This window comes from Zonotrichia albicollis, unplaced genomic scaffold (assembly GCF_047830755.1).
Source record: "Zonotrichia albicollis isolate bZonAlb1 unplaced genomic scaffold, bZonAlb1.hap1 Scaffold_254, whole genome shotgun sequence".
NCBI lineage: Eukaryota > Metazoa > Chordata > Aves > Passeriformes > Passerellidae > Zonotrichia > Zonotrichia albicollis.
In genome coordinates, this window is record NW_027428428.1 from 7,128,688 (window position 1) to 7,141,300 (window position 12,613).

The following is a 12,613-nucleotide window of genomic DNA, read 5'->3' on the forward strand; positions in this document are numbered from 1 at the left end:
CCGTATTGTGGGTGTCCGAGCGGCATTTCTCCAGTGCAGCTGACGCTTGAAGTGGTGCAAGAGCAGCTAACACCCGATTCTGAGAGGTCCCTGCTTGTTCCTGTAAGCCTAGCCCTAATTGTGTTACGCATTCATTTACAAGCCCTTGCCAATGAGCATTGAATACAATTGCTGAGGCAGAGTAAATATCAATTTGGCTATTCCCCGACATTCATTTACCAAGAGAAGACTGGTGTCAAAGATATAGTCTAACATTTGTTTGGCTGACTCACTTTTCACTCCAGATTGACTAACAGTAGACCTCAGCTGAGACAGTAATTTCTAATCAAGGGCTGTAATGGTAGCCTGCAGGCCCCCTCCCTCCTGCAGATTGAATACAACAGGACAAGCCAGCTGGGTAGCAGCGCTGATAACCTCATCATCCCCTTTTTCCATGGCTTCTCTTGCAAGCACAGCCCAAGCCCCCCTCTGCTCCCTCGCAATAGCCTCTGCTCGGTCATTTTCCGCCCCAGGGATTGGCTCATTGATTTGCGGGAGCTTAGTGGGTGGTCTTGGCCATGGGTCCTGTTCTTAAGGGGGTGTGGAAGCCTCAGAAGTGCGCTCTATACCCAGTCCTGCCAAAGCAGAGGAGGACAGCGAAGCAGGCAAGAAAACCGTCCTAGCTGCAGGCACGAGGGGAGTACCCGCTTCCTGATTATAATCTTTATTACGGCCATGTGCAGCTGTTGCCTGTTCGGCTGCTTTTTTCTCAGCCTGATGCTTTAACATCTCATTGTGAACCACCCTCCATAATTTACCTAACTTCCTGGCAGTTTTATCGTCCTCTAAAGTAGCCTCCCACAATAAATCACCGAATTTATGCCACTCCGTTAACTCATGAACAGTATGGGGGTTAATAAGAACTCCTTTAGCATAGCCATAAGCCAAAAGCCCTGGTAAATCCTTTTGCAAATCTATTCCCCTAACCTGCCGTTTTTGCAAAAAGGCAGTAAATAAATCATATGCTGCTTGTCTTTCCATACCTAAATTGTCAGCGCTGTTTGCAGCTCTTCAAGGTCGCAGCAGCACTTTTCAGCCGGGCTTGCCTGTACGATCACCCCACCCGGAGCACGGCGCGTCTCAGCTTCTTTTTTCTCCTTTTTTTTTTTTTTCCTGCACGCTTTTCTGCTGTCCCGGCTGTTTCAGGACCTGACCTGGTTCTTCACTCCTCCGTGGTCTGTCACTGTTTCACTATTGAGGTCACCATTTGAGGCAAGTGAAGGGAGACTTGCACACATCCTATTGATGATCTTTGTCTCGAATTTATTGATCCAGCTTACATAATTTTATAGTAGTGTTAATTAAGCTCATACATATTGCAAAAGCTGAGCTCATCATTGGTTACAGATTACATGTCAACTCCTTCTTTGTTGCTAATACCTGTGGCTTTCCTGTTGAGACTAATACTTGTTTTTTATCCTGCTGCTGACTACATTCAAGGACTCCATGTTTTCACCATGTTTTTCTCATCATTTAACCAAGGACAGTGTTTTTGTTTTTCTTGTAATCAGAAGGCTGAGAACTTACTACTTACAGCTGCTTTTTACTGCTTAACCAGCTGTATGTGATCATGGCCCTTTTTCTATAAGCCATGTCTGAACAAAACTCTCCAACAGTGACACTGTGAGTACCATGGATCCAAGGGGCCAGTGTGACACTGTGGGGTCTTGAGGAGCCATGGAGACCATTGTGACATTAGGGAGCCTTGTGAAATACAGGGCATCATAGTGACACTGCAGAGTACCATGGATGCAATAGACCATTGTGACACTGTGGGGCCTCATGGAACCAAGGACATCATTGTGGGTCTGGTGGGCCACATGGTCCCACGGGGCCAGTGTGAAGGAGCGGGGCTTTGTGAAACCAAAGGGCCATTTTGATCCTGCAGGGGCTCATGGAAGGAAGGGTCCATTGTGACACTATGAGAACTTGTGGAACCAAGAGGATCATTGTTGCACTACTGGGCCCCAATAGAACCAAGAGGCCATGGTGATAAAGAGGGGCTTCATGGCACCCAAAGACCATTAGGACACTGTGGGTCCTTGTGGAACCATAGATACCATTAAGATCCTTAAGGACTTGTGTAACCAAGGGGCCATTATGACACCTGAGGGCATCATGGAAGCAAGGAGCCATTGTGACACTGCAGGGCCCTGTGGAAACAAGGGAACATGAAATAGGTATGACTGTTTTGGTCTCCCAGGGGTCACCTGACAGGTCTGCCTGACCTTGGAATGTGGAAGGCCACTCCCATCTGCCCCTGAAACACTGAGGCTCTGGGCTCTCCTTTTTCATGGAAAAGAACTGTCCATTTTTTCCAGGCGTCCATGGCCAAAATTTGGATTCCACCTCCAAATTTCTGTGTATGCAAGGATTGCTGCCAGCAAAAGTTGCCAGGACAGACAGGTGTGGCTTGCCTTGGCCTCTGGTAGTTGCCATTCATCAGCTGCTGAAACATGGGGGCTCCATGGCTTTCTTCCTATGGAGACCAATGTGACATTTGGGAGCCTTGTGAAATGAAGCAGCCATTGGAACACTGCAAAGCACTATGGATCCAAGGGACCATTGTGACACTGTGGAGCCTCATGGAACCAAGGACATCATTGTGGCTCTGTTGGGCTGCATGGTCCCAAGGGGCCAGTGCAAATCAGCAATGTGGGAGTTAGCCCGGCTGTAACTCAGAGTCAGCTAGATTTTACCCCAAAAGAACTGGGCGTGAGTTTCAAGTGCTAGGAATCATTCTTTTAACTTAGGGTGAGCTTGAGAAATCCCCCATAAGCCTTTACTGTTGTTATGCTAAGTTGTCCAAGTTCTACTCCCCTATTGGTTTATTGGTTACTTATTTCTTCTATATGATTATTGTTCTAGTTTTCTAGCCCCAAATGTCTATGTTGTTGCTTCCCCTTTGTCTCAGGTTTTAGAATCCTGCCCCTTGTACTGTGCTGGACTTCTCCATGTTTATTATTTTTCACCCTGTTATTAAAGTTCCTTTTAAACAACTCCATTCATCCTGCTCCTTTTCATTTTCACCACACTCACCCTGAACTCAGGAGGACAGAGAGGTTTGTCACAGCCACCCTCATTGTGACACTTGGCGCCCAAACAGGGACCATGGCATTCAGGTGTCGCAGACATTTCTTCATAGAAATCCTTTATTTCACATTTGTCCATCTTCTGGGAAGCAGAGCCCCAGAAAAACAATGTAAACAAATTGTTATTGGCTGTTGTGAAATGTGGCAGGTGATCCTGTGATTGGCTCATCTTCCATGTGTACCATTAAGGGCCAATCACAGGACTAGCTCAGGGATAGATCCCCTGGACACAGAACTTTGTTATTCATTCTTTCTATTCTATTCCTAGCTTTGCAGCTCTCTGCAACCTCTCTCTTTATTCTTTTTAGTATAGTTATAATGTATTATATATTCTATATCAATAAATCAAGCCTTCTGATCAAGGAATAAGATTCTCGTTCTTCTCTCACCATGGAGACCTCCTCAGGTCACTGTAATATTCAGGGCTCCCTGTGTCAGTCATGTCAGCTGGGGTTAGCTGATGGATAGGCCAGTGCACCCTGTGATTTTGGATTGTGCCGGGCCTGGCGGATTCATCGTTGCTGCAAGGGACCTTGCCCAGGATCAGCAGGGACAACGATGGTTTCACCTGCACAGGATTGCAGGTGGGTTTGGGGAAATGCAAGATATTTATTGCCCATTTTGCCACTGTGTTTTTACAGTATGTACCCATGTCCCATAATTAATTTGAGGTGTTGCGGTGGCTCTTCTCCATAAGGCAAAGAAAGAAAAATGGTCAGCCAGATGTCCACAGTAGAAAGGAGTGTATATGGATGCTTTAATTCTCACTGATCATGATGAAATATTTTCAAAGAACGAATAAAAATCAATCACGAGGTGGATCATGAAAAAATTTCCAGACATCTGTGGTGTCGAAATCCATACTACTGAATTTTGAGACTAAGTGGAAGTTAAATTGTACAACCTTTTGATCAAAAGGGACTCCATTGCATCCCACATACTCCCCATCTTCCACACCACCCTTGAGACCCTTCGCCAGCAAGCAGTGTGTTGAATACTCAATCCATTGGTCACTCCTAACTCGGGACCTTGCCCCAAACCTGCCTTTATCAGACGTTCCAGGATGGTCCAAGATGGCGATGGCCATACTCTCTTGGAGTATCATGCCCTGGAGAGTTAAGATGGAAGGAGCCTGAACGTGGCTCAAGAGCCCGATTATCCTCCCTCCATCTTGGCTCCTCCATTTCCTGCTACCACAACCCTCTCTTCCGCCCTGAACAAACCTCCAGACTCCACCCCCACAACTGTGGGTCACACCCCCACTGTCAATCATTCCACCTCCACCCTCGGCCATGCCTCCAGAACGACAGCCCAGTTGTTTGCCATCCTAAATCAAGGCCCTTCCTCCCCAACACCTGACAAAATGGCAGTGACCTTTGCCTAACCCTCCGGCAACAATATGACCCCATGGTCAAAGATACTAAGCCCAACTGTCACACTATTTCTAATCCAAATGTTTCTCCTCCAAGTTATTCTTCCTCCTTAGAAAACAGTTTGGATTCCCCAGAGCCACCTCACCCCTTTAGCCCCAAAAGATCCCTGGGAAATAATCTGGAAAGAAGCAGTTAAGGAAGGAGATTGGCAAATAGTCTCAAAACTCCTCGTTGCCCCGGTATGTTATGAAAGAAAGAGGCAGAATCCCAGGCATCAGCCATTGGTTTGCGGGAAAATCAAGGATCTGTGTAGGGCAGCTAAAAACCATAGGAGGGACTTCCCCTGTTTTAATGGCCTAATGAGGCCCATGTTTACAGCACGTGTCTTAACTCCCTATCACTTAAAATATTTTATGACCATTGTATTGTCACCTACAGAATACACCCTGTGGGAAGGGGGATGGAAGTGTTTACTAAATCAATTAATAGCAGACTATGCTAATAATGAGGCAAGGACAGAATCAACCATCTAGCTGGAGAAGGACAACACAGCCTACCAGATGACCAAGCAGCAGGTATCCCTAGAGAAGTATTGAATGGTATCAAACAGATGGCTTTGCAAGCTTTAATCCAGGTATCAGATGGTAGCATCCTCAATTTGAAATACTTTGGGTGGTTACAGCTAAAGCTTTAGGACAATTAGACCATCTTGGGTGCCTGTTAAGTAAGCAAACCAATGCTACCTCCCTGACAGTGAGTGGCCTGCTCTCAGACATAGAGACCATCAGACATGCCACCTTGCAGAACAGTGATAGAGTTTTTGCTCTGGGCACATGGGCATGGCTTTGTAGACTCTGAGGGCATGTGTTGCATGAACCTCTCCAGCCACAGCGAGTCAATCCACAGGAGCATTCAGGTACTTGAAGGATTCAAGAAGCTTCAAGTGGAAAAAAAAGACTGGTTCAATAAACTCTTCCAATCCAAGGGAAGAAAAGGGTTCGATGATGTCTAGCTAAAACAGGACTATTCATTCTCTTAGTGGTTGTTGTATTATTAATTATCCCATGATTGTTTGAATGCTTTTAGAAAGTCTTACAAAATTCTTTCAGTTCCATCTCTGTTGTAAAACAGAAAGGGGGAAGATACCCAACACAGGCTGCTCATGGACTCCTTGGAGGAGAGAATTGGAGGCCAGGATGGCACAAAAACCTCTCAGAGACTCAGTGAAGAAAGGGAAATCCTAAAAAGTACCTAAAAGTATTCTTAAATGCCTAAAATACCTTTAAAAACCTTGAGTATCTCAAAGCATTAATGAGCCCTGCTAAGTTTCAGTACAAAGCTCTCAAGGGACTTGTTAAAGCAGATAATTGGGGCCATGATTGCACAAACCTCTCACAGAGTCTGGATCAAAAGGGAAACATCAAGTACTTTGAAAAAACTGAAGTACCCTGAAGCATTAATGAGCCCACTGAGTGTTGTTACTGACAAAGCCTCTCCAGGGACTAATTACAGCAGTAATTGGAGGCCATGATTGCACAAACCTTTCAGAGACTCCAAGGCAAAAGCCAAACCCAAAGTCCTTTGAACAACAGAGGCAGAGAGGCTCCTGGCCCAGAGGCAGCTCCTGGCAAGGGCAGCGCTGCAGAGACAGCTCTGCCCAGGAGCAGCTCCTGTGCACAGCCCAGCAGGGTTGGGGCACTGCCTGCAGCCAGCCCGGGCACAGCACAGGGGCACAGAGGGGTTAAACTCAGCCTGGGCTGGGAGCACAGAGCAGAGCTACCTCAGGGCTCACTAGAGCAGAAATCATCCCAGGTTTGAAACAGTCATTCCCTGGCTGTGGGAAGAGAAGCTGCAGTTCCTGCAGGGATCTCCTGGAGGTGGCACATCCCACAGCTTTGAGGACCTTTCAGGAGGACTCTCAGAGCTGCTCCAGGGCAGGGCTGTGGCCCTGGGGCAGGGCTGGCTTTCCCTGCTGCTCCAGCCCAGGCACAGCCCAAGGCAGCTCCTGTTGCCAGGCTCTGCTGCAGGGCTGAGCAGCCGGGGCTGCAGCCAGGGGAGCCCGGGGCTGTCCTGCAGTGCAGGGTCCTGCAGCCCAGGGCGCTGTGCTGGGGCAGGGACTCTGCTGCCTGCCAGGGACAGCTCTCAGCCGGCCCAGGGAGCTGCTCCCAGCGCTGGGGAGAAGCTCTGGGGGAAGGAGCCACCCTGAGCAGGGCAGGGGCTGCTGCTTAGTGGGGCTGGGTGGGGCAGGGCTGCTCCCAGCTCCAGACCTGCCTGGGCACAGCTCTGGAGGACTCCCAAAGAAGGTAAGCCTGGGATTGCTGTAAAGATCAGGAGCTTTCCTGAGAGTGTTTCAATTTCCTTCTTGGACAAAGATGGGAACATTGGGGTGGTGACAAAAAGATTTTTGTGTTTTTTACATTTTTATATATTCATAGCCCTCTGAATTACTATTACATAGTTACAATTCTCTAATCCTTACTTAACTCTACTAAACTCTTAACTGTATTAAACCACTATTATATTCTTATATGGTTTTAATCCTGAATTAACTCTAGTATGTTTCCTTACCTTTCTCTTAATAACCTGACTCTCTAAATATATTGCTAAAATGCGGTATAGTCCTATTCTTTTATATAGTCCTGAAATAAAATATAGTCTTCTAGGAACTGGATTATAGGATGCTCCTCATATAGGAGCATTTTGAGTTTTGAGAATGAGCAGAATATGGGCAGTCAGTCAAAAAAGTGAAGGCAAAGAAGCCTTTGGACCTACTCCAATGGGTTGACCCAGGGATGTGTAACTAGGGAAACTGAATCTCCTTTTGGAGGTTCCTGTTAAATATCCAAATTAACCAACCTTAATAAATTGTTGAAATCAGGAGCTGGATGTGCCCCATCCTAACTGGGACACCTGGATGCTTCCAATAAGTGTCTCATTTTTACTTTACTATTCCAACACTGCTGCAAGGGGGATTTTCCTCTTTGGGTTATAGACAACAGGGGGATAAGAGAAGCAGAACAGTAATTGTAATCCTAGAATCACAGAACATTCTGAGTTGAAAGGGACACACAGGATCATCAAAGGAATGTTTGAACATTTACAGAGACTCCAGAACTGTAACTTTGGGTGGTCATTATCTCTGCTGGGAGCCTCCCAAAGGGCCCTCAGCCACTCCTCAGTCCTGGACAGCAGCAGCATCACCTCTGCAGGGCCCAGAAGGGCTCTCCTGAGCTGCCCTTGCCCAGCTGCACACAGAGCCTGACCCAGCCAGGGCCCTGCACACAGGCAGGGTTCTGTAGGGCCCCGGCCAGGGCACACAGGCTGGGATGGGCTCTGTGAACGCTGGCAGGGACAAGGCTCCTCTCAGGAGGGAATGTGCAGGCCCAGGGAGATGCTCAGGGAAGGAGAGGGGGCTGAAGAGAGCAGTGCTGGGGCAGGATGAGGGCACTGTTGGTGTGTGGGAGGTGCCGGGCACAGGTGGGCACGGGAACACTGTCCTGAGTGCCCGGCTGTCTCTGCCCTCCCCTCTCAGGCACAGCACCACAACATCTTCTCTTGGTTCTGCCCTGCCCTGATACTGTCCCTGTTATCTGCTGCTCTCAGGGAGGCTCTGGCATTTGCAGCAGCTGAGTCAGCCTCTGCCCTTGGCATTCCTGCCAGGCAGGGCTGTCCATGGGAATGGGGCGTCCAAGCTTCCCTGGCACCTGTGGGGCTGTGGGCAAAGCAGTCCATGGGAAAGGGGAATGAGCTGAACGCCCTCCCTGAGATCCCATCATGGGCACAGCCAGGGATCTCCTTGCTGTGCCCTTCCAAGCTCTGAGCTCCCCTCCTGGTGCAAATCTGTGCCAGAGCCTCTGGGAGTTCCCTGAATGTCTCATGGGGAACTGCAGAGGTGCCACAGCTGAGGAAATGCTGTTGGGTATGCCAAAGGAGCCGTGAGTGTCCTTGGCAAAAGGGGATGCTGAGACCTCTCCCAGAGACATTTAGGGAGGGTAAGACATTCAGGGATCCCTCTGCTCTGGGCAGGGTCTGGTTTATCCCATGGTGATCTGGGAGTGCGATTGTGCTCTGATTGCAGCCAAAGGATTTCCCAGAGCAGGAACAAGGCTGAGTGAGTCCCAGCTGTAGAGACAAACCCAAGTTTGGCTCCAAGCAGCCTCTCCTGACTTGTAACTGTCCTTTCTCCATGATCAGGTCCCCACGTGCAGCCTCAGCAAATGTCCAACAGCAGCTCCATCAGGCACTTCCTCCTGCTGGCATTGGCAGACACGCGGCAGCTGCAGCTCCTGCACTTCTGCCTCTTGCTGGGCATCTCCCTGGCTGCCCTCCTGGGCAACGGCCTCATCATCAGCGCCGTAGCCTGCAGCCACCAGCTGCACACGGCCATGTTCTTCTTCCTGCTCAACCTGGCCCTCAGCGACCTGGGCTCCATCTGCACCACTGTCCCCAAAGCCATGCATAATTCCCTCTGGGACACCAGGAACATCTCCTACTCAGGATGTGCTGCACAGCTCTTTTTCTTTATGTTCTTCATTGGAGCAGAGTTTTACCTGCTGACAGTCATGTGCTATGACCGCTATGTGTCCATCTGCAAACCCCTGCACTACGGGACCCTCCTGGGCAGCAGAGCTTGTGCCCACATGGCAGCAGCTGCCTGGGCCGGTGCCTTTCTCTATGCTCTGCTGCACACAGCCAATACATTTTCCCTGCCCCTGTGCCACGGCAGTGCACTGGGCCAGTTCTTCTGTGAAATCCCACATATCCTCAAGCTCTCCTGCTCCAAATCCCAACTCAGAGAAGTGGGACTTCTTGCTGTCAGTGCCTGTTTGGTATTTGGTTGTTTTGTGTTCATTGTTTTCTCCTATGTGCAGATCTTCAGGGCTGTGCTTAGGATCCCCTCTGAGCAGGGACGGCACAAAGCCTTTTCCACCTGCCTCCCTCACCTGGCTGTGCTATCCGTGTTTATCAGCACAGCCACATTTGCCTATTTGAAGCCTCCCAACATTTCCTCCCCATCCCTCGATCTGGCCCTGTCAGTTCTGTACTCAGTGGTGCCTCCAGCCCTGAACCCCCTCATCTACAGCCTGAGGAACCAGGAACTCAAGGCTGCAGTGTGGAGACTGATGACTTGTTGCTTTCAGAAACATTAAACTGCTGGCCAATTTCTGCAAATCACTTGTAATCAAAGTCATCTTTGCTACTTCTTGTTGGCTTAACTGTGGAGGTTCTTTTCCTTTGTTTCATGTTTAAATATAGTCCACAAATAAATATAATTTCCGCTTTTTTTCCTCCCCAACTTCCCTGTGGCCACAGACTGTGTCAATAAGGGGCTGCTCTCTGGGTGACTTTAAAGGAAATAAAGGATTTCTAGCAAACTTTACTGCAGAGATGCCCTTTTGTTGCCCTTTTCTCTGGAGCTGCAGCAGCAATGTCTGCGTGCAGAGCTGGGGGCAGATCAGTGCTGGCCCAGCAGCTGTGCCCATCAGCAGCAGCACTTGGTGTTGCCACTTCTGCTGCCGTGGCCCTGCCCTGCTTACCCTGGTGGCCCTGGTGTTGCTGCAGGGCCTGAGTGCTCTCGGGGCCGGGCACAGCCCTGGGGGTGGCAGTGCCGGGGCTGCGGCAGGGACAAGCCATGGGCACTGCTGGGGCAGCGCTGACGCCTCAGCCCAGGGCCTGGGGGCTCCAGGCTCCTTGGCCAGGCTCTCTCAAGAACACGCCCAGGCCAATGCTGAGCACAGAAACCCCCGTGAGCAGCCCAGGCTGGCCGTGGGCAGGCTGGGGGCAAACAGCATGGCTGGGGCTCTGCAAGGGAAGGAGCCCTGGGGCCCTGGGAAGGAGCAGCAGAGAAGGGGCTGATCCATCCCCAGTGCGCTGGACAGCCCAGGACAGCATCCCAGAGCGTCCTCATGCAGGTGCCATCCCCACTCTGCAGGCCTGGCCTCTCCCCCAGCTCACACAGGTGCCCCATCCTTGCAGGCACAGACACGGCAGCACTGCCTCAGCAGCCCCTGTTTGCATTGCACAGAGCAGGGAGAGCACCCCCATGCTGTTGGTGACATGAAGCTGAGGGAGCACAAAGGCCATCAGCCCCTGGGGCCAGCCAGGGCTGGGGAACTTGAACATCTACCAGGGCCCTCATCCGCTCCTCACAGGATTTGTGCTCCAGACCTCTCACCAGTCTTGTTGCCCTTCTCTGGACATGCTCCAGTCCCTCCATGTCCTTCCTAAATTGGGTTGCCCAGAACTGGACACAGCATTCGAGGTGCTGCCCAAACAGTGCTGAGCACAGGGGAACAATCACTGCCCTGCTCCTGCTGGCCACACCATTCCTGATCCAGGCCAGGATTGGCCTTCTTGCCCACCTGGGCACACTGCTGGCTCACATCCAGCCCTCTGTCCGTCTGTCCCTGGAGGTCCCTTTCTGCCTGGCTGCTCTCCAGCCACTCTGTCCCCAGCCTGTAGTGCTGCAGGGGTTGTTGTTGCCAAAGTGTAGGACCCAGCACTTGGACTTGTTAAACCTCACTTTGTTGGGTTTGGCCGCTGCATCTATCCTGTCCAGGAGCCCTGCTCCCAGCATGAGCCCATTTGCTGCCCCTGTGTGCTTCCAGTTTCCTTGTCACTCCTAGAATGATCTTGGTCACTTTCCCTATCTCCTGGCAGGATCCCCTCTTCTTCCCAGTATGAGCCCAGACTCTCCCAGTCATTCCCTGTATGATGTGATTTGTCGTCAACATGGTCCCAGTTGCTCCCAGTTGCTCCCACTTTCATCCAGTGTGTTCCCAGTCCTACCAATTGCCCCTAATATAGTCCCAGTAACTTCCAGTATAATCCCAGTCTCTCCCAGCAGGGCCCCAGTGTCCTGGTTTAGGGCAAATTTGTTAAAGAATCTGCAAAGGAGGGCCCCTCCAGAAAGCGAAACCCACACGGCCCCTACCCCCAACAGGTTCGGGAAAAAATTCCTCGGAGAGAGGTGGAAAGAACCTGTTTATTTGACTGTCCCCACACCCCCCAGCACACAAAATGAACAATACCCGATGACACCGCTCTGAGAAAGATGACAAAATCAGAAAGTCTCTTTCGGAGGGTGGTTGCTCTGTTCTCAGTCCCTCCGGTGCTGGGCCAGCTGCTGCAGCCGAACCTTCGGTGTTCCCGGGTCCCAGTCCGGAGCAGGTTCGAGATGGTCACAGGAACAGGAGAGGAGAAACAGTCCAGGAAGCAATGTGGACTGTTTAGCTAGAACTAGCTAATAAGCAGAGGCAGAAAGCAGAGCAGAAGCAAGAGCAGAAAAAGAGAGCAAGCAAAAGCAGCAAGCTGAAGCTGGAAGTGAAAAAACAGCCTTATGTACCACTTTCCTCTGTGTTCCTGATAAGAGAAACCCAAACAAAACTTCCACTCTTCAGAGCCGGTCTTAAAGACACAGATGAATGGGGATATACAAGCATCATAACGTCACCCCAGGACACCCAGTCACTCACACTTGCCCCCAGTTGCCCCCCAACACGGTCCCAGTTCCCCCAGCACATTCCCAGTGGCTCCCACTTTGGTCCCAGTCACCACCTGCATGGTTGCAGACACTCCCAGTATATCCCAGTTGCCCTGAACATTCTCGTAGTCATTGCCAGGCACTCCCAGTTACCTCAGCATGGTTCAGCTGCCCCCAGTTTTATCCCAGTCACTGCCAGGACATCCCAGTTGTCACCAGCATGCATCCTGTCATTCCCAGTCGTTTCCAGTTCCTCCCAGTGTGTGCGCAGGCAGCTCCCAACATGGGCCTGGTAGCTCCCAGTAACCCCAGTCAGGGTCTATTGACACACACTATAATCCCAGTGTGATCCCAGTCACTCCCAGTATGATGCCAGTCACCCCCAGTGTGATCCCAGTTGCTCCCTGTCCATGCCTGCATGACCCCAGTAGCCTCCAGTATGATCCTTATGACTCCCAGTCTCTCCCAGTATATCCCAGTCACCCCCAGCATGCTCCCAGTCATTCCCACTTCCTCCCAGTTGCCTTCAGCCTGATTCCAGTTGCCCACAGCCCCTCCCAGTCAATCCCAGTATGATTCCAGTCACCTACAGTGTGATCCCAGTCTCAGCCAGCACGGACCCAGCT

The 12,613-nt window shown here is 50.6% G+C and overlaps 1 protein-coding gene across 1 annotated transcript; it reads left to right on the forward strand.

Annotated features, from left to right (window-relative positions):
• Positions 1 to 8,700: 8,700 nt before the first annotated feature.
• On the forward strand, positions 8,701 to 9,674 carry LOC102062744 (olfactory receptor 14I1-like). The gene has a single exon (XM_005497642.4). It carries the CDS (start codon positions 8,722 to 8,724, stop codon positions 9,652 to 9,654), a length of 933 nt encoding a protein of 310 aa, XP_005497699.2. The 5' UTR covers positions 8,701 to 8,721; the 3' UTR covers positions 9,655 to 9,674.
• Positions 9,675 to 12,613: the final 2,939 nt, after the last annotated feature.

Coding starts and splice junctions, on each gene's coding strand:
- LOC102062744 (XM_005497642.4), top strand. CDS start 8,722: ATGTCCAACAGCAGCTCCATCAGGCACTTCCTCCTGCTGGCATTGGCA.